This window comes from Colletotrichum fructicola, assembly GCF_000319635.2.
Source record: "Colletotrichum fructicola Nara gc5 chromosome Unknown KSG_Nara_v1_contig03, whole genome shotgun sequence".
NCBI lineage: Eukaryota > Fungi > Ascomycota > Sordariomycetes > Glomerellales > Glomerellaceae > Colletotrichum > Colletotrichum fructicola.
The window spans coordinates 1,695,339-1,714,405 of NW_027094053.1; the positions used below are offsets into that span (position 1 = coordinate 1,695,339).

The following is a 19,067-nucleotide window of genomic DNA, read 5'->3' on the forward strand; positions in this document are numbered from 1 at the left end:
TGCTCTGCAGCCCATCCCTGTCTGGGGCATAGGGGCGACCCTGCGAGGTGCATCCATGGATATTTCGTCTTGGAACCTCTCAATCTATTAAATCTTTCCCTTGACTTCAGGACGGCGGAAAGAAAAACATCCCCCTGGCAGATGCGGCGCCACAGAAAAACGCTCCTTGCAGCCGTCGGAGCAGACGGCAAGGGGTTCTCTCTGTCCGCCGCTTCATGCTCGATTCGCTAGAACGTTGCTCACAGACCGTCCATCGCCGATCATGGTGCATCTGCAGCGAGCACCGCCCGCGCGCTACTGAGGCAGACGAGACGAACAAATGGGCAGAGTTAGACTTTCGGGAGGAACGAACCGTTGGGATAAGCAGGAACACGGGCTGATCTCGAGACAGCACGTGGGAATGGCGTGTTTGGTCTCGCGCCACCTGGGCTAAATACTTCACGCAGGGCCGATTTTGCAAAGGACGTAAATGGTAGTAGTATATTCGTGACAAATAATCTGGGACAAAAGAAACTAGTGCCGCCAAACTCCAACTAAAATCGTGAAATGGTATACGCAAATTCATGCCTGCTGGTGAAACCGGGTATCTTCCACAAACGCTCATCCTTTCAATTGCATATCTCATGACCGCGAGGCCTGGTCGTTGGAGCAGGGTCGGCTGTTCGTGAGCTCCGTGATGCTTTCGCTCTCGTACGTCTTGTTCCTGCGATTAGGGTTCGGAATTTTGAACTGGTCGCTGTGGCGGAAGCTGCCGACAAGCTCCGTGACGTCTGGCCGCCGGGACGCATACCGAATGTCGGTCCAGAGTGTCTTGCAGGCCTTCCACGACGTCACCACGTAGATCAAGGCGTTCCAGAATCCCTGGAGGGGCAGGACGAAGGCGCTCATGAAGGCGAGCGGCGTCGATGACTCTTTTGCGTGGATGACCGAGTACACGCGGTTGGCGCTCGACGGGACCCAGGTGATAAGGATGACGGTGAAGAAGAGGATGGAGCACTTGGTGTACGACCAAGCGGCGTTGTTGACCTCGTAGTTGCGTCGCCTGGCCGAGTTCACCGGGCGCTGGGCGGGGTTGGCTTCGATGGTGACGCTCTCTGCTGGGAGAACGGCGTCGCCGTGCGACTCGCGGCGTTCGTGGTGGTTGGCAGAGATGCTGACAGAGTAAGCGGCGTCGGGCATGCGCGGCATCGATCCAGCGTCTGATCCACCACGCCTTGCCATCGACCCAAGCCCGATGGAGCTGCTGGGCTGCTCAATCGTTTCCGACGTGACGTACACCTCGGTGGTTTTCATCGAAGTGAGGGCATCATGAAAGGAGTTGAGATGGTCCGGATCGGAAGAGCTAAAGTTGTGAAGCTGCTTGCGCTTCTGGTAGATTTCGCGGCCCGCTCGGATGTAGATGAAGAACGTGATTAATATCGCGATCCTGGAAATGTGAGCGGTAGTCCTGTGCACCAGAGAGAACAAACATACCAAACAGGACCGTAAAACGTCAGGATGCGCCAGATTTCCCAATCCGGCGTCACCCAGCACCAGAGGGTTGCGTTTCCGTACACCCTCTGGCCCTGCCCATTGGTAACAAAGACGTAGGTCAAAGCCGGGACAAAGGGAATGCCGTAGCATGAGATGAGGTACGGGATCTCCATCTTGCGGAGTCTCTCGGCGTCGAACTTGAAGTAAAAGGTCAGGTAGACGTTGATGGCCATGGTCAGCGTCCAGAATGCATCGGCTGGCATGAACCTGCGGTCGTTAGCCTAGTCTCGAAAGGCGGGAGGCGGACCTACATCTGGATCAGAAACGCCTGAAGCTGGCAGCCCGGCGACAATGGCGACTCAATGTATGACCTCGCCATAAGTGTACCGACGTTGGTCATCATGTTGCCAAACGACGCAAAGAAGACGAGGCGGTTGATTGGCTTGTGGAACGCTCTCGACGAGCAGAACGTGACGATGATGAAGACGCATCCCAGCAGCGAAAATACCGAACACGTACGTTCAATAATGCTGAGAAGATCGAGGTCGCCTTTGTCCAGGCTGACTTTCTCTTCTGGTTGATCCATCTTGTTGTTCAAAGTGTGTAGATGTATTCCGAGTCTCGTATCAATACCAGTACGGTCGGGCGGAGGTCGTCGTCTGGGGACCGTGAATATCGGATGGGCCAATCCTCAAGTATCCGTTCTCCTCCGCGTAAAAGGAATGTGTCGAGGCCGACTCGAGTCGACTTCCTGTTTGAGACGTGCAGGCTCCTGACCAGGATGATCTACGGGTGAGCACAAGCGAGTGGTGTCGACTGTCCGAACCAACATGATCTGAAGGAGGAAAAGAGACAGAACAAGACGGGCCGGGCATTGATGAAGAGTCGGCAAAATGTAGGAATAAGGAGCAGAGCCAGTCATCGACTCGTCGGGGCGCCGCAAGCCTGGACTGTCGCATGGCTTGGGCAGGGGTGATGGAGGGCAGGATTGGTTAGGATGGTGTCGAGAGCGTGTTCCATGTCGGAGCAGGGTGCTGGAGGTACCTGGCACCCCGAGAGAGGCCTCGTAGAAGCTGGAGATTGGCTTAGTCCCCTCCAGGATGACGGTCACCGCAGCTGGAACAGGCCAAGCGGAGGACTTAGCTTACCATCTGCTAGCCCACACAGCCAGCTTGGCGCGGGGTCGGACGAACCTGGGGACGCCAGGGTGGCCCCCGTCAATTCCCACAGCTGGCGTGGGTGAGATGCAAGGCTCCCCCAGGAACATGGTCGCCGTTGGCTGTCGGTGCCGTCGTCAGCACCGTATTCGGGGAAGAGCATTGCAATCCTCAATCTTACTGCGTGGCTCGCTGTTGCCCCTGAGATGCAAGCCAGATCGCAATATATCGCATTTTCCTTATCAATGGATTGCCCGCGTGTCGTGGTGTTCTTTTTGTCGCAATGATCTGGGCTTTGATCGATCGAGGTCAGGGCGCCCGCCGGGATGGGAGGCGGAGGCATTCGAACTGTATTAAAATTCAGACTTCTTCCTAGCTCGCCGCCACCGACGACTCTGAGGGACCGACGACTTCACCCGTTTAGTGAAACCCTTGTCAAGCCACAAAATGGCAGGGATTGGGCGCAGCAAATTAGAAGGCTCGTCTTTGGGTACTCGGGATTCTCCAGCAAGACGACTCGTGTTATCCATTCTGCAGTCGCTGGTGGTCTTGGTGGCGGACGACTCCATCCGAGGCATTCGCTTGACAGCTGAGCCGCGAGGTGCAGAGAGAGAGATGGCAACCGTCTTTGGGTTGCAGGTCAGCGGAAGCAAACGCGGCAGCACCATCCTACCCGACGTCCTGGTAGCACGGCAGTGCAGGCAGAGGAGAGCTGCGACCTCTGACACGAAGTCAAGACCATCCCGTTTTGAGTGTCAACGGTGAATCGATAATTGGCTGGCGCAGGGCTGACGAAAACTCAGGACGACGCCCAACCCGAAATAGCATCGCACACGGCTGATAGATTCAACTGAGTTATCGCATCGTAGCCTCCCCTGACCTGGCTGACGGCACGATGCCGGCGCTGACCACGTGGGAACGCCACCATCGCGAGCGCGCTCGAGGGGCCGGCGACCAGATGGTGCTTGATGCTGCTGAAGATGGAGGCGTCGGCTTGCCGTCTGAAGTGTCGTCTCTCGTTTGAAGATGGGACGAGGCAAAGACGTGGCGCGCAATGACGGTGCCTAAAGTGTTGGGGTGCCGTATCCTCGGAGAAGCCACGAGCGACATGCTGCTGCAGGTTGACGGATAAAACGGCTGGCTGAATCAAGCCTTCGACTTGGGGAGCCATGCATCATGTTGGCGTCAGCTGTTCCGCTGCATGGTTAAAGGTCGGCCTGGGCGAGATGATTCTAGCGAGATTCGGGGTTGAGAAACCTGGAGGGCTGGGCCAAGCTTTGATTAGCCATATGCCTTGGACGAGGGGGAACAGGCCAGAAGCATGATAGAGGCAGAGGGCGCAGATTCTGAGATGCAGGGCTAAAGACGGTGATGAGCAAGGACAAGGATGAAGCAGCCAAAGAGCTTCGTGGTTGTGGTGATGACAGTGGGAGGGTAGCATCCCAAGTGGGCACGTACCTTTTCCCCAAACCCATTGATCCTTGCGCCAACTCCAGCGGGGGAAAGTGGGGTCATTTCCCGGATGGTGGACATCTCTTTCGGGGAAACGCGACTGCAAGCTTCCCAAGCCAAAACACGCCGCCTCTTCAGCCATTTCATCCCATCCCTACGGATCCATCTGTAAGGCACAGGAGAAGCTCTCGATTGAAATAGCACACCCGTGCGCCATGGTCAACCCCTTCCCTCCGATATTCGATGCCCAGTCCAGAAACAGCTGGCGTGAATCAAACGGTCGACGGAGGAGGGCGCCAAATGGGCATCTGCTCATTTTATCTTCAATAGACCGGCACCAGAAGGGGACATCACGCCCATCGTAATCAGGAGAGACATTCTCGAACCGCCGCAACTCACGCTAGTCAGCCCTGCGACATATGGAACGCCGTCGACTTGTGCCATGGTAAGGGAGCACTGGTTTCGCAGACAGCAAGCCACCGAGCCAAGCCCATGGGTGATGATGGCTCACCGTTGGTATGGTTTGGCTTTAAAGTGAATCTCGGGTGCGGCCTTGGCTTCTGGTTTAATCACACGCGAATCCAGGCTTTGGAGCGTGTGAATGACATGTTCCCCTCACGCCGTTGCTGAAGACCAGCCAAAATGCGGAGGAGCACATGGCCTAGCGGCTTGGCTTCGTTCAGCCCCAGCAGCAAGGCCCATTGCGAATCGAGCAGCAGGCAGCCAAAGTCCACCAACGCCGTTGTCTTGAATGAACTTTTGTTACAGGGGTCAGCCTCGAGCACCATCCTGCCTGCTCAGTCGGAGGCGAGCCGCGGTCTGTCTGTGCGTCTCGTTCAGAGTATTTCGACAAGCACTGCAACGCTAACCCGAGATGTCCATGGTTTCGACTTGCTGAGAACCGCTCACATCCAAAAAGAGTCGAATGTGCCGCACTTGCCACGCACTCGACCGGGAGGATACTGCGGGGAGTGTGTTTGGGTCTAGCTCTCGTGAGGCATCACCTCGGTCGGCGACAAGTGTGACGGGGAAGCCGTGGCTAGGAAAGTCATTGGCTGTTGCCAGCCTGGGTGGGCTGGCAGAATTACTAGTTGCCCGATCTACCTTACGGAGCCGTCAATTGACGACGGGTATATGGCAGTAAGACTGATGGCTTTGATCGACAGACATGGGACGGTCCATTAGGGATGAATCAGTTTGAACCCACGCGGATTGGGGTTGGCAGAAACCAAGAGAACACCTGGAGCAGTACGAGTAGCACTGATCTTCCCGGACATGGCCAGACTGAATGGTCCCCCAATCTGGGCATTTGAGGGCTGCATCATTGCCGAGGTTGTCGACCGGTTGTGAGCTAGCTTTCCCGTGTGTTGTCTGGCCTGCTGTCGAATAAAGCAGAGACATGCCAAGACGCCGTCTAAGCGATGAAAAAGGACTCGCGGTCCGGCTAGTAAGTCATCGAGAGAGGACGATGCTGCTCGTTGTGGTTTGTCTGATGCGTTCAGTCTATCTCCAATGCCAACTTGAGGGTGGTCATGGCCCAGTAGCGTTCTTCTCGACTCCAAGGCGGTGCTGATTGCGTCCGCTCCATGAAAAATTGCGCATCTGAGGAATCAAACCTGAAGCGGCCACAGTAATGTGATTTGCTAGGGGATGCCGCGAGCTTTCTCCTTGGATCGCAGAAGGGCCTAGAAACATCCATTTCGCGTCCATGTTTGCCGACCTGGAAACAGCCCAGAACAAAAGGATCAGGAACCTCACAGCTGACGGCCAGGAGAGCAAGGCTAGAGTCTCTGATCCCGGACATGTGGAATTCAGGCCGCCGAACCCATATTAGGATTCAAATTGCGTTGATACCAAGTGGTTATCCAATGGCTTCGAGGGTCGAGCCTGAAGCCTGAGCCTCCAGAGCTGACAATGGCGCTCTAGAAGGAGCTCAAGAACAAAGATGGCCCTGGGTGAACCACATTCTCATGTGCCACCTCTTTAAGCCCACGGAAAGGATTAGGTGGTGATCGAAAGAGGTCTGAAAGAGTTTCAAGATGATTCACTCAGGCTCTAACAAGCCCGTATCTTCTGCCCTATTCCGCATTTCCGGCCCTCGCCCAGAAACACGGATGGGGCCATCGAGCCTCTTCCACCTTTGATTCGAGGGGAAGGAGGCTGCCTATGCCATCCATAACAGAACGTCTTCTCGATGCAGCCGTACAAAAGGCTCTATTCAGAAGTATCCCCGCCGTTGATCTGCCATCTCCGGCGAGTGAGTCTTTCGAAACTGACTTTGAACAACATTTCGGGCTGGGGCTTCAACAATGGCGCGCAACCGCAAATCCAACCGCCGCTCGACCAATCACAGGCCAGAGCCGGACTCTGGCAGCGGCTCACGCAAGGCCAGGGACGACTCCCACCGTCGAGCCGGAGCAGACCGCGTCGGCGACAGGAAGAGCCGACCTACCCGTCACTCAAACAGTGAAACCCGCCCGCGCAAGCATCGAAAGCACCGCCGTCACGAAGTTGTGACAGACACTGACGGTGACTACCTGATGGACAAGACGCAGCCCAGCCCCAAACATGACACGCACCAAGGCCAGCCAGGTATCCGACAGGACACCGCTAGCTCGAGCAGCAAGAAACGCCACCCGGCGGAGCGACCCCAACGGCTGCCAGACCACAGCCGCGAGAAACCGCCCGAGCGCCGCGAGGCAAAGAAAGACTACCACTTCCGCCGACAGCTTCTGGCCCTACTCGAACAGCAACGCCAGGTTGTGGAGGCCTGGGCAAACAGCCTCGGCGCAGGCGGCCCCGCGGAGCCGATGGAGTGGCAGCCGGAGCAGGAGCGGGTCGTGTACTTTGCACGAGTGCCCGTGGAGGACGACTGCTATGCGGACCGGTGGAGAATCGGCGGAACGAGAGAGGCGTACCCGACGTTGGGGTCGTGGGCCAGTGAACGGTGGCTCGATGGGTCACTGATGGGTGGAGCGCCGGCAGCAGCGGCTGAATCGGGTTTGGCCCAGGAAATCGAGTGACTTGACGTGTAAGACGAGTGGTGGAAACGACCAGCCCTTGAGCATCAACTTCTAATCAACTGCAATTAACTACCGGGACGAATGGAGTACAAGACTGATGACATGTCGTTCATAAAGTACTCTCGATACCTATGGGTTAACATGCAAAGTTCTGAACTAGACCGTCCTAAATTTTTTCCTAACGCCTGTCCAGATGAAGTCCGACCTGACCAAACCCATTGAAGCAAAAGTCAACCATCGTGGGAATCTCGCAAATGTACAGATTCAACCGCTAACATCCCTCTCCGCGTATCACATACATCTTTATCTATTTCGCGTAGCGGTTGTACTCGGCAGCGACGAGGCAGTGGTCACGCTCAAAGGGTTCTGCGACTGTTAGCTTGCGGGCTCTTAGCTGCAACTGGACGAGACGTACCTAGCGTGAGCTGCTCCTTGGGTGCGATGCGCTCCGCTCTCAGCTTCTCGACCTCCATGGCGAAGACCTTGGCGGCGGGGGCGGTACTGTCGATACAGTTGGCCTTGATGGAGATGAGGATACCACCGCCGACCTTCAGGAACTGGTGGGCGTTCATGGCGACGATACGGGCCTGGTCGGGCTGGGCAACGTCGGCAAAGATGGCGTCGACCATGGGCATGAGCATGCGGTACTTGAGGGGTTGGCGGGCGTCCTCGACGATGGGGACGACGTTGGTGCGCTTGGCGGCCATGCCAATCAGGTCACGGCCGGAACGGGGGGAGAACTCGACGGCGTAGACGAAGCCGGTGGGACCGACAATGTCGGCAACGTGGGAGACGGAAGTACCAGAGGCACCACCGAGGTAGAGGACCTTGGAGCCGGGGCCGAAGTACATCTTCTCGAGACCACCGATGACGGCGGCAGCAAGCTTACTGCGGAAGGGGTTCCAGACGCGGTACTCGACCTTGGTGGTTGTGGTGGTGCCGTCCTCGTTCTGGACAACGTCGTCGACGGAGACGCGCTTCTCGCCGTAGACGGACTCGCCGGGGACGATGTTGCGGGTTGCGATGGCGTCCTCCTTGCCGCGGACGACAAAGATACCCTCGTGACGGTGAGGCTCGACGATGACCTTGGCACCTCCCTTCATTCCCTTGGCTGTGCGCGCTGTTAGCTCAAAGCTGTTTCTCTCTCAGGGGGGACTCGGGATGAAGCTTACGTCCGCCGCGACCACCGGGCTTGCCAACACCTCCACGACCGCGACCACCAGCGCCGCCACGGGGACCACCACGGCCGCCTGCTATCGCGTCAGCTTCTTGCTCTGGCATCGCCATCGACATGGTTAATTACCTCCGCGGGCACCGAAGCCGCCTCTGCCACCTCCCCTTCCGCCTCTGTCGCCGAAGCCACCGCGTCCGCCGCGACCACCTCCGCGACCTCCTCTATCACCGCCGAAACCACCACGGCCACCGCCTCTGCCGCCGGCGCCGCCACGAGCCTGGAAAGGAGCCATTGTCTCTTATCGGATGTTGGGGTATATGAAAGAAATAAACGTCAGACTACTGCCAGTCCCGCGTTGTGAGAAGTCGAATTGGTCAGAGGTGCAGGTGCAGATGGTGTCCTCTGAGGGCGGGTTGGCGCTGGGGACTACTGGAGATAGAAATTTTCCAACTTTTTTTTTTTTTAGAGAGCTACAAGGTCCAAACATGCATTGGATGTGGGGTGTCATTCGTGATTGGCCACCGCGGAGCTGAGATTCACCGGCCTCCGGACATGAATTTTTCTTTCCGATTAGATAAGGCGGTATCCACTCTTTTGGAAAATCGGCAACTGCCAGAAAGGGTCGCACTGGTGGTGAGAAGGCACTGCACGCGAGACAAGAAATATTTCCCATCATTTTCGACAACCACAAATCGGCTGCCATTTCGACGCAGTAAATTCAATCGCGACCTTACAAGTCAAACGCCAGGTACGCCCATTTTCTCCCGCGGCTTTCTTCCCAGACTGGCGCTGGAAATGGCCGTTTTTACCCCGTAGGGTTGCGGAGCCCTAAGGCAGACCCCTGCCGTTTCCCGATCCGCAAGCGAGCCAACCCGCGCTGAAGGGCTAGGGTCAAGCAAAGTTGTGAATTTCTTCTAACTCACTCAGCCAGCCCAGACGACGACCACCGACGCCGAAACCATCACCACACCCAACGATCAAGATGGTAAGTGCTTGCTGCTTCCCCATCTGTGAGGTCCTCGCGAGGAGACCCGTCGTCGCCCTTGGAAAACCACGCCGCCGCCGTCGCCGATAACCTGGTTGCATTTCAAAGTGCCGGGAGGGAAAACATGACGAAAATTCGACAGCACCGGGACCGAGGCGGGGGGAGGATCGCAGACCGCAGACGATGTGCACACGAGACTGACACAATGGCCTGCCCATAGGTTCGTTACGCTGCGACCGAGATTGCCCGCGAGAAGTCGGCCCGCGCCCGCGGCTCCTACCTGCGCGTGTCCTTCAAGAACACCCGCGAGACCGCCCAGGCCATCAACGGCTGGAAGCTCCAGCGCGCCGTCAAGTTCCTCGAGAACGTCCAGGAGAAGGCTGAGGCCGTCCCCTTCCGCCGCTACGCCGGCTCCATCGGCCGCACGGCGCAAGGTACGACATGTCCCGGACCGAAATCGTCGTCGTCGACGACGCGGGGTCGAAGATGAACCACGAGAGGAGGACACACAAAGTACTGACCCCCAATCCAGGCAAGCAGTTCGGTGTCTCCCGCGCCCGCTGGCCCGTCAAGTCCGCCGAGTTCCTCCTCGGCCTCCTGAAGAATGCCGAGTCCAACGCCGACGCCAAGGGTCTCGACACTGGCAACCTGGTTGTCAAGCACATCCAGGTCAACCAGGCCCCCAAGCAACGGAGACGCACATACCGTGCCCACGGTCGCGTATGTACACTCTGTCACTCGACCCGCCGTCCGCCACTAACAGCCGCAGATCAACCCCTACATGTCCAACCCCTGCCACATTGAGCTGATCCTCACCGAGGGCGAGGAGGTCGTCCAGAAGTCCGATGCCGTCGTTGGCCGTGAGGAGGTCCGCCTCAACTCCCGCCAGCGCGGTGCCCGCGTCCGCCAGGCCATCACCGCCGCATAAGCGACCTGATTTCGAGTGCGGTATGACTTGTGTAACGTGAACCTGGGAGGTCTTGGGTTGATGGATGCGTGGAAAAAAATGCGGCTTTTCATATGCTGGTGTACAGGATGGCTATGGTCTCATGGCATTTAGGGATTGGCATGCGAATTCACGCAAAGGTCTGATGGGCCACCAATAAACAAAACCTGCAAAAGTGATTCCCTAAAGTGGTCCTAGATGAGCATTCATGACTGGCGTCAAACGGAAATGGATATGCATTCAATTAGTCCTTGCTGTCTCAAAACTCATAAAGTGCTTTTATGACGTCCAACACGTCTCAGTCTTTTCCCGTGGTATCATTGTCCAAACGCCGGTCAGTCCCCAAAGTTGAAATCAACAGAATACACGGCCGTTTCATACTAGTTGGCCGTCGTGGTAATCGTGCCGCTGAAGCGGCCCTTGCCGGGAACCATGACACCGTCCCTCTTCGCTGCCTCGATGACCTCTTCGTCATACCAGGATGCCCAGGTCAGGTCCATCCCGTACGCGGTCGCCAGATTGAAACGCTCCTGCGGCGGCAAGAAATTGGTGATCTTGGCCGCCAGCCGGTCGTTGCAGTGCTGCATGAACGGCGCCAGCTCCCTTCGCCGCGTCGTGATCTCTTGCGGCTCCTGCCACGGGGGGCGCAGCGACAGCGTGTTGGTGTTGTCGATGAAGGGCACATCCAGCGCCACGTACCCACACGACTTGAATGACATACTCTCGAGACAAAAGCTCTTCTTCTCCTTGCGCAGGAGATTTGCCCTGGGAATGAGTTTGTAGCCCTCGTCCGTTGCAGCATCGTCCAGCCCCTCGGTTTCATCGTCATTGTCCTGCGTAGCCGTCAATTCTGCAATGCCAGGCACTGGTGCGAGCCGTTCGATGACGCCCGTCCAAGTGAGCAGGTCTGGCACCCGCAGCCGCATGGTGTCCCACTCGGGGGTGACAGGGTCCGGTGCCTGTGCCAGCGCCGGTGCCTGGGCATTCTGGGCACCGATGTTGAGCGCTTGAGCTATTTGCGCCGGGCCCTGGGCCAGGATTCCGAGCGGGATATTGATCAGCTGGGCTGGAGCTGCTCCTGGTTGGTTGGGTGCGGGTGGCAACGGTGGCGGCTGGAGAGCCTGCCCGTTGGCCTGGACGGGCTGCAACTGCCAGACCTGCTGTTGCTGGCCTTGCTGTGCGGCAGCAGCGGGAGCGGCCAGGTGCCCGTGGAAAAAGGCTGCATGGCCCTGCCGCCGGACAGGTGGCCCAGCCAGGGAGACGGTCTCCAGCTCCAGCTTCTCCAGAGACTGGAGGGCCATGGACCGGATCACCTGCAAGAATACGTGTGGCACGCTGTAACAGTTCTTCAAGGAGAGATGCTTAATGTGCGGCAGGGAAAGCAAGAGGTCTGGCGACTTGGCGGCTTCGAGCGCCGGCATATGCACGGGCATGCAGAAGGGTGCGGGCAGGACGTAGTGGTTGCGCTGCGTGATGCCCGGTGCGAATTCGCCGCCGCAGATCCATTCAAAGTGTAGGTAAGAGATATTCTTCTGTTTGCCAATGTAGTCCCGCAGCACGCGGTAGGCTCTGCCGACGGCATCCACGGGCGAGACGAAGGTGTCCTCGACACAGCCGGGTGCGACTTTGGCGACCTGGCGCCAGTCTGCCACGACTGCGAGGGCGACGTTTGTGAGGTTCGGCAAGCTCTGCCAAAAGTCCTGCCGCTGGAACATGAATAGGTGGCTGCTGGGTATCTTGGCGATCGTCAGGGTCGTCAGTGAGCTAAAGTCGTTTGTGCGGGCGTTGTCGCTGAGAGCAATGACGTAGGACTGGATGAGTGCCCGGTGAGCCCACTCGAGCTCCAGAAGCATCTCTTTCTGGGCCCGTGTCAGATTCTTGGGCTGCAGAGGGTGGCCGGTGGTTGTATCAGCCAGCGCCGATGCCACCGCGCGCTGGATCGCAGCATCTTCTGCGTCTCCGTCAACGGGGTTTGCGTTGACGTTGGGATGCTGTTGCTGGGCAAAGACGTTGATGGCCAGGTCAGGCACGGAGGCGGTGCGCTCGTCAAAGTCAATGTTCATCAGCGAGACGTTCTCCGTGTTGAGAAGCATGTTGATGGCCTCCTTGACCTGCTCCTGCGAGTAGCCGGCATCCTTGACCATCGACTCCAGCACTGTGTACTTGAAGTCGCGGGGACTTTCAAAGGCAAGCTTGCGGGCATTCATGTTGGCCGACTCGGCTCGCGCCAAGCGCCGCTGCAGCAGCCTATACCGCAGATTGCGCAAGCCGAAAACTGGATGCGGCAGCGGCGGGCTTTCGAGCTGCTGGTCCGGCCCCAAGAGGTAGCCCAGCCCGGCGTCGCAGCAGAGGCCCAGCTCCTGGACGTGCTTCAGACACTTCAGCGCCTCCTTCATCGATGCGGTCTCGTCGGCGGTCTGCTCGAGTCCTTCGAGTTCCGTGTATCGATGGTACGATTCGTGGGGCCACCGGTAGATTCCCCAGTAAGAGGTGACGGCCTTTTGCGTGGGCTTGATGGGGGGATATGCCAGACTCTCTTCGTCCAGCTCCAGCGACAGGGCGAACCGCAAGATGTGGTTGCCAAAGGACTGGAAGATGCGCATTCCGCTGGCAAACAGGGTGTCGGTGCATGGTTGGGTCGTTTCCTCATCCTCCTCGCATGCCACCTTCCTCCGGGCCTTGTACATCTCTGACCGGAACGGGACGACGACATTGCGAAAGTACTTGGCCGAGACCATGCGGTCGAACTCGTGGTTGACCAGTCGCAGGCTTTTGACGTCGGTCCGAGACAGGTAGGTGGTGATTTCGTCAAAGATTTCGACAGGGACTTGGGCAGGCGGCCAGGTGAGCTGCGGCGGGTCTGAAGCCATGGAGTCGAGCCTTCGTCGTTTCCGGGGCATCTCCAGCGCTGCATCCCGTTCACTCATGGCCGTTCGGGTATCCGCTCATGGGTTGGATTGCCTGGTCGAGGCAATTCGGTCGGCAGTTGTCGTCGGTCGCGGCTGCCGGGGGATCGGTCGATGGACTTTGTCTATTTCGGATAAAACGACTGTGTACGAATGTTGCTGGCCAGCGGGTCGGCCAAAGGTTTGTTTGTAGTCGCAATGGAAGCTGTCGGGGTGGATCAGGCGAGAGCGGGTGACGGCTGATCCGCGGCAAGAGAGTATGTAATTAAAAGGTGCTAATGGAACAGGATAAACAAATCGTGGGGTTCTGTTGCGACGAGTGTTTGACGAGACTCGACGAGCGCTGGCGACTGGGAGGTTGATTGCAAGAACGAAAGCTGGAAAGAAAGTACGTCTGGTCGAGGGATGATCGTCTATGGGACGAGTGAAAGTGAAGTCACCGAGGGTGGTTTGCGAGCCACTTTTTTCTTTCTGGCGTCCTGAAGGAAGGGCACACGTACTCGCCATTGGCTGTTTGCAGAGACTTCGCACATGTGGCCGGGGCTTGGGCGGGGGTGGCATGGCATGGCAAATGTTTCGCTGCTCCAATCACCTCATTGTTCGGGCACCCTGAGCTGCCTGCTGCCCACGGACCTGCCCCGGCTGGCGGGGATTTGCGGCAATGGCCGGGGGCCAGGTGCCGCCGTAGGTAAGCCTAGGTAGGTTTAGCGGGTGGGTCGGAGGGTGGGTCGGAGGGTCCAGACGCCGAATCCAGGGCATGGAAGCCTCAGAGGCTTCTGGAACTCGTACAGTTGTCACGATGCCGCTCGCTTGCAAACAATGTGACTCGGTCATTTAAAATTATCGCAATGTTATCCACCGGCTCAGTCAATGGCCGACCAACTCAGCCACGGGATGCCGTGGAAATACATGATGGTATATCGAAGAAAACTTGTGCATATTTCATAGAAAACCCCCCCAACGCCATGGACTAACACTAATTTATTGCTGTTCCTGCCCTAAGAGGCTGCGGACTTGACGGGCGCTTTGCCTTGGTAAAACCAGTACCTGGTAGGCTGTTAGCGATGCTGCGCAGACGGGACATGTTTGGAAGACTCACTCGGCAGCGTATTGAACTTCGAATGCGGCGGGCTGGCCTTGACAAGTAGCGGGAGCGCTGCCGCCAACAGTGGTGATGCGGTAGACCTCTTGGAGGTTTCCGGTACTTCCCGCCGTCGTGAGAAGCTTCAGCCACGGCACGGCGCCCTCACCCTGCTGTCCCTTGGCCGCCATGGTGGGCGCGGCAATGGAAGAGTTCTTTGCGCACCATGCGTCACCAATCTCGACTCCATCGGTCGCGAGCTGGAAGAACGGGACGCCGGTGGTGGGGAAGATGTGGTGTCCAGAGATGGCAAGGCTGCTGGGGCCGAGTCGTTGTTGGTCGTCACTGTCGGTGAGGTTGAACTGCATCGAGACCGAGGGCAGCTTCTCGAGGAGGTCGGGGTACATGGCAGCCACGCAGCTCGCGTTGAAGAGCGTGGCTTTGGCACCAGTGGCGACGGGCACAGCTGTTGCGTTGCTGGTGTCGCAGGTGTAATTTTGGGTGCCGCGGCCGATGGCGACGTGCTTGAGAGTCAGGCCCGCGGACGGTGGAGGGAGGTCCTCAGCAGCTGGTCAAGTCAGTTTACGATGGTCGACCCGCGCCAGCAAGGGCCACCCACGAGAAATCATCTTGGCCTTGGTCAGGTCGCAGACCGGTTCGGCTGACAGGTACTTGAGCGCCTGGACCTTGGTGGCGAGCATGTTGAAGTACTCGGAAATATCCTCAATATTTCCCGGCAGGGCTGAGTTGAGGTTGAGGGTGGGGTATGTGGGCGCCGCCAGGGCGAGGGATGCCAGGGTTGGCACCAACAGAGTTGCGAAACGCATGTTGGTGTTGATGGGGGCGGACTGATGCGGTGTTGGTGTTGGTGATGGTGTTGCTGGTCGTCGTGTGATTGTGCCCGTTACCAACAGTCAGAAAATACAGCCCAATTCCAAGCAAGGAAACCGAAACCAAGGAAACTGAAGATAGGAAACAACGAAGAAACGGAAATGGAAAGGAAAGGAAAAAAAAAAAACTCGTCTCTGAATATATGAGCTAGACTTTGTGGTGGAAAACAAACGAGTCTCAAGCAGTCAAGCGGGCAGCCGCTTTTAATATACCACAACATCATGAACCCTCCCTCTGGCGGCAAACAGAGCGACTGGCCGCTCTCCATTTTGGCAGGGACCGACCTGCCCAGACCGGCATAGTCTCGCGGTTCGAAAAAGATGGCGGGGAGGGGGCCAGGGTCTCCCGATGTGGTGTGCAAGGCAACGCGTGGGTATTCGCAGGAGCCAGAGACCAAGACTGGCAGCCGCCCTGCCATGCAACCGTACGACGGCAGAATAGAAAACGAGCCAGGGCGGGAAGTTGAACGAGAGCGAATGGAGTGGAGGGCGGGATGCACGTAATGTCGGAGTGGAGGGTGGATGGTCAGCGATCTTCGCCGGGGTCTTTCAGATGCAAGCGCCCGGCCCGCCCAAAGGCTTGGTCGAAGTTGAGTAGCGGGGACACGTCTCCGCGGGCTTCAGAAACCCCAATAAACATGCCGCGACCGAAGAAGGAGAGGGTGATGGCTGCGACGAAGGCACATCCGTCCATCTCGAAGCCCTCGTCGCCCCAGTCTACTACCCCGTCTTCGTCCGCGACCCGCGATCTCCATCTCCAGCTGCCGCGAGACGGCCCGGTAAACGGCTCTCGCGAACAGGGCGGCTAGAGACCGAAATAGCACACCGCGTCAAGACTCGACTCCCATAGGCCCGTCGAAATTGCCAGGGACGGTACGACCTTGTACCCGTCTTCTCCCCGGCGACGCGCCCACGATGCAGGTATCCGCTCTTGTACATGCTTTTGCCGCGCCAGACCACGCTGTTGTCGCCGTCTCATTGGCTGCGGGCAGAGCCCCCATTTGGGCCGCGGAGACGGGCCAGCGCCAACAGCCTTGGTCGAATGGCGTGCCGCTTTTTGACATCGGGTGGCAGGCCTGGAAAGACAACCCGACACGAATAGAACCGCTTGGTGGAGAGCCACGAGCGGTCGGTGCCCGATTCTTGTCCAAAAGATCTCGCTTGGCGGACGGTGCCGTCCCTGGGTGTTACGTGATCTGGTATCTTTCTGTATTGATGAGATCTCACTAATGCCACATTCATATCCGTACATAGCCAGACGCCGCCCAATCGTCCAAATGCAATATCAAAATGGTGCGTACAGGCTGGCCTCGTCGGAGACCTTGCCGTTGCCAGCCTCCTGAGACTAGTGCCCGTTGAACCCTTCTTCGTGCCAGTCGCCGTGACCGTCGCCGGCCCCATGGACGCCGCCGGCGCCCGCTGCGGCGGCTGCTGCTGCCGACTTGCCAAGGTTGCTGGCGTGCTTCTCCACGTCGACCGTGCCGAGCCAGTATAGAGAACAAAAGACGAGGAGGTGCAATGCGACACAGTACGCCGCAAATAGATTTCTGCTTGTCCGCGAGGCCAAGACCATCCGCGTCACCGAGTACACCACGCGCTCCGGGAAGCTCATTCGCTTGTAGGCCCTGGCCGACTCGCGCCCTCGGAAGGCGGCAAACGGCGAGATGTTCGATTCGTACGCCTTGCGGTACCTGTCCATCGTGATGCCTGGGTTTCCGGTCCCGCCGATCGATACCGTCGACGGGTTGGGATTTGAAGAGTATGCCGCCGAGGACGACGACGCTGACGGGCCGGCGCGGTTGTACGTCGACACGTATCTCGTCTTCTCATACAGATTGAGATTATCCTTCTGGAGGGCCGACACCTCCTGTCGCAGTTGCGAGATGGTGCGGTGGCTCTCAGATAGCTCCCCCTCTAGTTGAGCGATCCTCTTCTTGAATCGGTCGCGCTGCGCCGTGATCATCGGCAGGATACCTGAGCCACCGCCCATCGGCTCCTCGCCAACCGTGCGAGGGTTGATGCCGCTGATGATTGACGACGTGGGCGACACCCTTCCTCCGACAGGCCTTCGCCCCGGCGCGATGGACGGTGCGTACCGGTTGAAGGTGCCGGCTACGGACGCGCCTGACGGGAAGGCATTTGAGGACTCCGACTGCAGCGTCGCCAGGTCGTTCTCGAGCCGCTCGTTCAACTGCTGCGACTTTTCCAGGTCCATGTTTGTCCTGGACATCTCCTCCTGCAGCTCGGACAACTTTGTCTGGAGGTCCTGGTGGGAAACGCGTAGAATGGTGAGTTCGTCGCCAAGCTTCTTGTTACGCGCCAGAAGCAGCTTCTCGAGCGTGTCGCCTTGGCTCTTGGCTTCGGCGGCAGTCTCGGTGGCCTCTCGCACATCGTCATCATCGCCCATGGAGAACTCGATGCTTTTGAGCACTTCGAGCTCTTGCTTCACGTCGTCGTAGTCGCTCCATTTCTGCACCTTGGCCTTGAGGTTGTCGCGCTCCTCCTTGAGCAAACCAACCTCCCTCTCCAGGCCACGCAGCCTGCTGTCAAGGTCACGCTTGAGTCCCTCCTTCTCGACCCGGGCCGCGTCGAGCTTTCGGATGAGGGACGAGTTCTCGGACCGCATGCGCATGTATCCTGGGTCGTCCTCCAAAGCCACAGGGGCTTGCGATGGCATGGACGACTTTGCTTGTGCGAGCTCCAGCCGCAGCTGCTCATTTCGCGCCTCGATCTCTGCCAGGCGCGCGCTCGTCCGGTCCAAGTCAGAGTGCAGCATCTCAATCTCGGCGCTGGTGACGTGGGCCTGTCCCTCTTGGTCGCCGTCGTCCGTCTTGCCCAGTCGCTGGTTGACCTCGTAGCTCGCCTTGATCTCGTTGAGCAGGCGTTCCTGGTTCTCGACCTTCTCCTCCAACGTCTTCTCCTTGGACGCCCAGTTGTCCTTCTTCTCATCGAGAACAGCAACCCAGGAAGCCTCAACCTCCTTGACCCTGCTCTCCAGGTTGCTTTCGAGCTCCTTCTTCGCCGCGGACTCGGTTTGCAGCTTCGACTCCGTCTCCTCCAGCTGTGTCGTCAGCTTGGCCACGGACTTTTGCAGGTGCTGGTTCTCTTCGGTGAGCTTCGGCAGTGTGTCTTCGGAGACGAGCATGGAGTCGACGGACGCCTCGAGCAGGGGGTACGGGTCCGGGGCATCGGATAGAGACGTGTAGGCTTGCAGGAAGGCGGAGTTGATTGACTTGGAGTGGTTCGTCAGGAGGTCGATGAAGGTTTGGTAGGCTGCGACAGTCAGCAAACGTCGCTACGCTGCGGCGAAACACGCACCCTTCAAGAGGCCCTTGATCTCGGACAGTTTCGTGGCATCATCAAGCTTTCTAAAGTCCTTGGTCTTCTGTGCTAGCTCCTTTCGCTGGACGGTCGAATCCCTCTGGTATGCGACAATCTCGGAGGCGGTATTGTCGAGGTTCGAAATGAGGTTTGTGTAGTCAATGGCTGTCTGGGTCAGTCAAACGAATCCCACACGGCGGACAAGCTCCTCCTTACTTCTCCAGGCTGAGATGGCATGTTGGAACTTGTTTCCCCCGTCCGGCATAGCTGGACCCGGCTTTTCGGCATGCTGGGCGTTGGCGTCGGCGGCCAGGACTGATTCGACGAGGTCTGCCATGTCTGCGTTGGTGTCTGTGGCGGTCGATGGTTCAATTCATCACTTCATCAAGAAAAGACGCTGAAGACGGGCTCCCGGGTCGGAGTCGTGAGCTGTTGAGCTTGCGTTCAGGTGGTTGTGTTTCGGCTGAGCTCAGAGTTCGAGAACGTGTTCCCTTTCCAGGTGACCAATCAGTGGGATGCAGGCGGTTTCCAGGGGCGCACCGGCAGCCAGTTGATCATCGTGTCTGCGGAGCCACCCCCAGGCGCGCCGCACATGCTTGCGCCGGTAGGCCGGCAACCTGGTGCATGAGTCCACTAAGACGCTAGAGAACGGGCTGCCT

At 58.2% G+C, this 19,067-nt stretch overlaps 7 protein-coding genes across 7 annotated transcripts; 2 read left to right on the forward strand and 5 right to left on the reverse strand.

The window, feature by feature from the left end:
* Positions 1-621: 621 nt before the first annotated feature.
* On the reverse strand, positions 622-2,973 carry GCR1-1 (G-protein coupled receptor 1; the record flags this gene model as incomplete). Its single annotated transcript, XM_032033906.2, has 6 exons — positions 622-1,426; positions 1,474-1,740; positions 1,785-2,046; positions 2,518-2,546; positions 2,622-2,752; positions 2,812-2,973. 6 exons carry the CDS (start codon positions 2,971-2,973, stop codon positions 622-624), a joined length of 1,656 nt encoding a protein of 551 aa, XP_031892973.2.
* Positions 2,974-6,391: 3,418 nt separating this feature from the next.
* On the forward strand, positions 6,392-7,105 carry CGGC5_v005255 (uncharacterized protein; the record flags this gene model as incomplete). The annotated part of the gene is made up of 1 exon (XM_032033917.1): positions 6,392-7,105. The coding sequence occupies one exon, from the start codon at positions 6,392-6,394 to the stop codon at positions 7,103-7,105; it is 714 nt and encodes a 237-aa protein (XP_031892977.1).
* Positions 7,106-7,412: 307 nt separating this feature from the next.
* Positions 7,413-8,571, reverse strand: MED36A (Mediator of RNA polymerase II transcription subunit 36a; the record flags this gene model as incomplete). The annotated part of the gene is made up of 4 exons (XM_032033929.1): positions 7,413-7,471; positions 7,521-8,216; positions 8,278-8,355; positions 8,409-8,571. 4 exons carry the CDS (start codon positions 8,569-8,571, stop codon positions 7,413-7,415), a joined length of 996 nt encoding a protein of 331 aa, XP_031893142.1.
* Positions 8,572-9,261: 690 nt separating this feature from the next.
* rpl-17 (60S ribosomal protein uL22) lies at positions 9,262-10,192 on the forward strand (the record flags this gene model as incomplete). The annotated part of the gene is made up of 4 exons (XM_032033940.1): positions 9,262-9,264; positions 9,485-9,698; positions 9,797-9,984; positions 10,034-10,192. The coding sequence occupies 4 exons, from the start codon at positions 9,262-9,264 to the stop codon at positions 10,190-10,192; spliced, it is 564 nt and encodes a 187-aa protein (XP_031892980.1).
* A 398-nt stretch (positions 10,193-10,590) lies between these two features.
* CGGC5_v005258 (uncharacterized protein) lies at positions 10,591-13,137 on the reverse strand (the record flags this gene model as incomplete). The annotated part of the gene is made up of 1 exon (XM_032033951.2): positions 10,591-12,303. One exon carries the CDS (start codon positions 12,301-12,303, stop codon positions 10,591-10,593), a length of 1,713 nt encoding a protein of 570 aa, XP_031892978.2.
* Positions 13,138-14,114: 977 nt separating this feature from the next.
* On the reverse strand, positions 14,115-15,024 carry CGGC5_v005259 (uncharacterized protein; the record flags this gene model as incomplete). The annotated part of the gene is made up of 3 exons (XM_032033963.1): positions 14,115-14,163; positions 14,216-14,765; positions 14,817-15,024. The coding sequence occupies 3 exons, from the start codon at positions 15,022-15,024 to the stop codon at positions 14,115-14,117; spliced, it is 807 nt and encodes a 268-aa protein (XP_031892981.1).
* Positions 15,025-16,432: 1,408 nt separating this feature from the next.
* Positions 16,433-18,745, reverse strand: COY1 (Protein CASP; the record flags this gene model as incomplete). The annotated part of the gene is made up of 3 exons (XM_032033985.1): positions 16,433-18,360; positions 18,406-18,573; positions 18,625-18,745. 3 exons carry the CDS (start codon positions 18,743-18,745, stop codon positions 16,433-16,435), a joined length of 2,217 nt encoding a protein of 738 aa, XP_031893141.1.
* Positions 18,746-19,067: the final 322 nt, after the last annotated feature.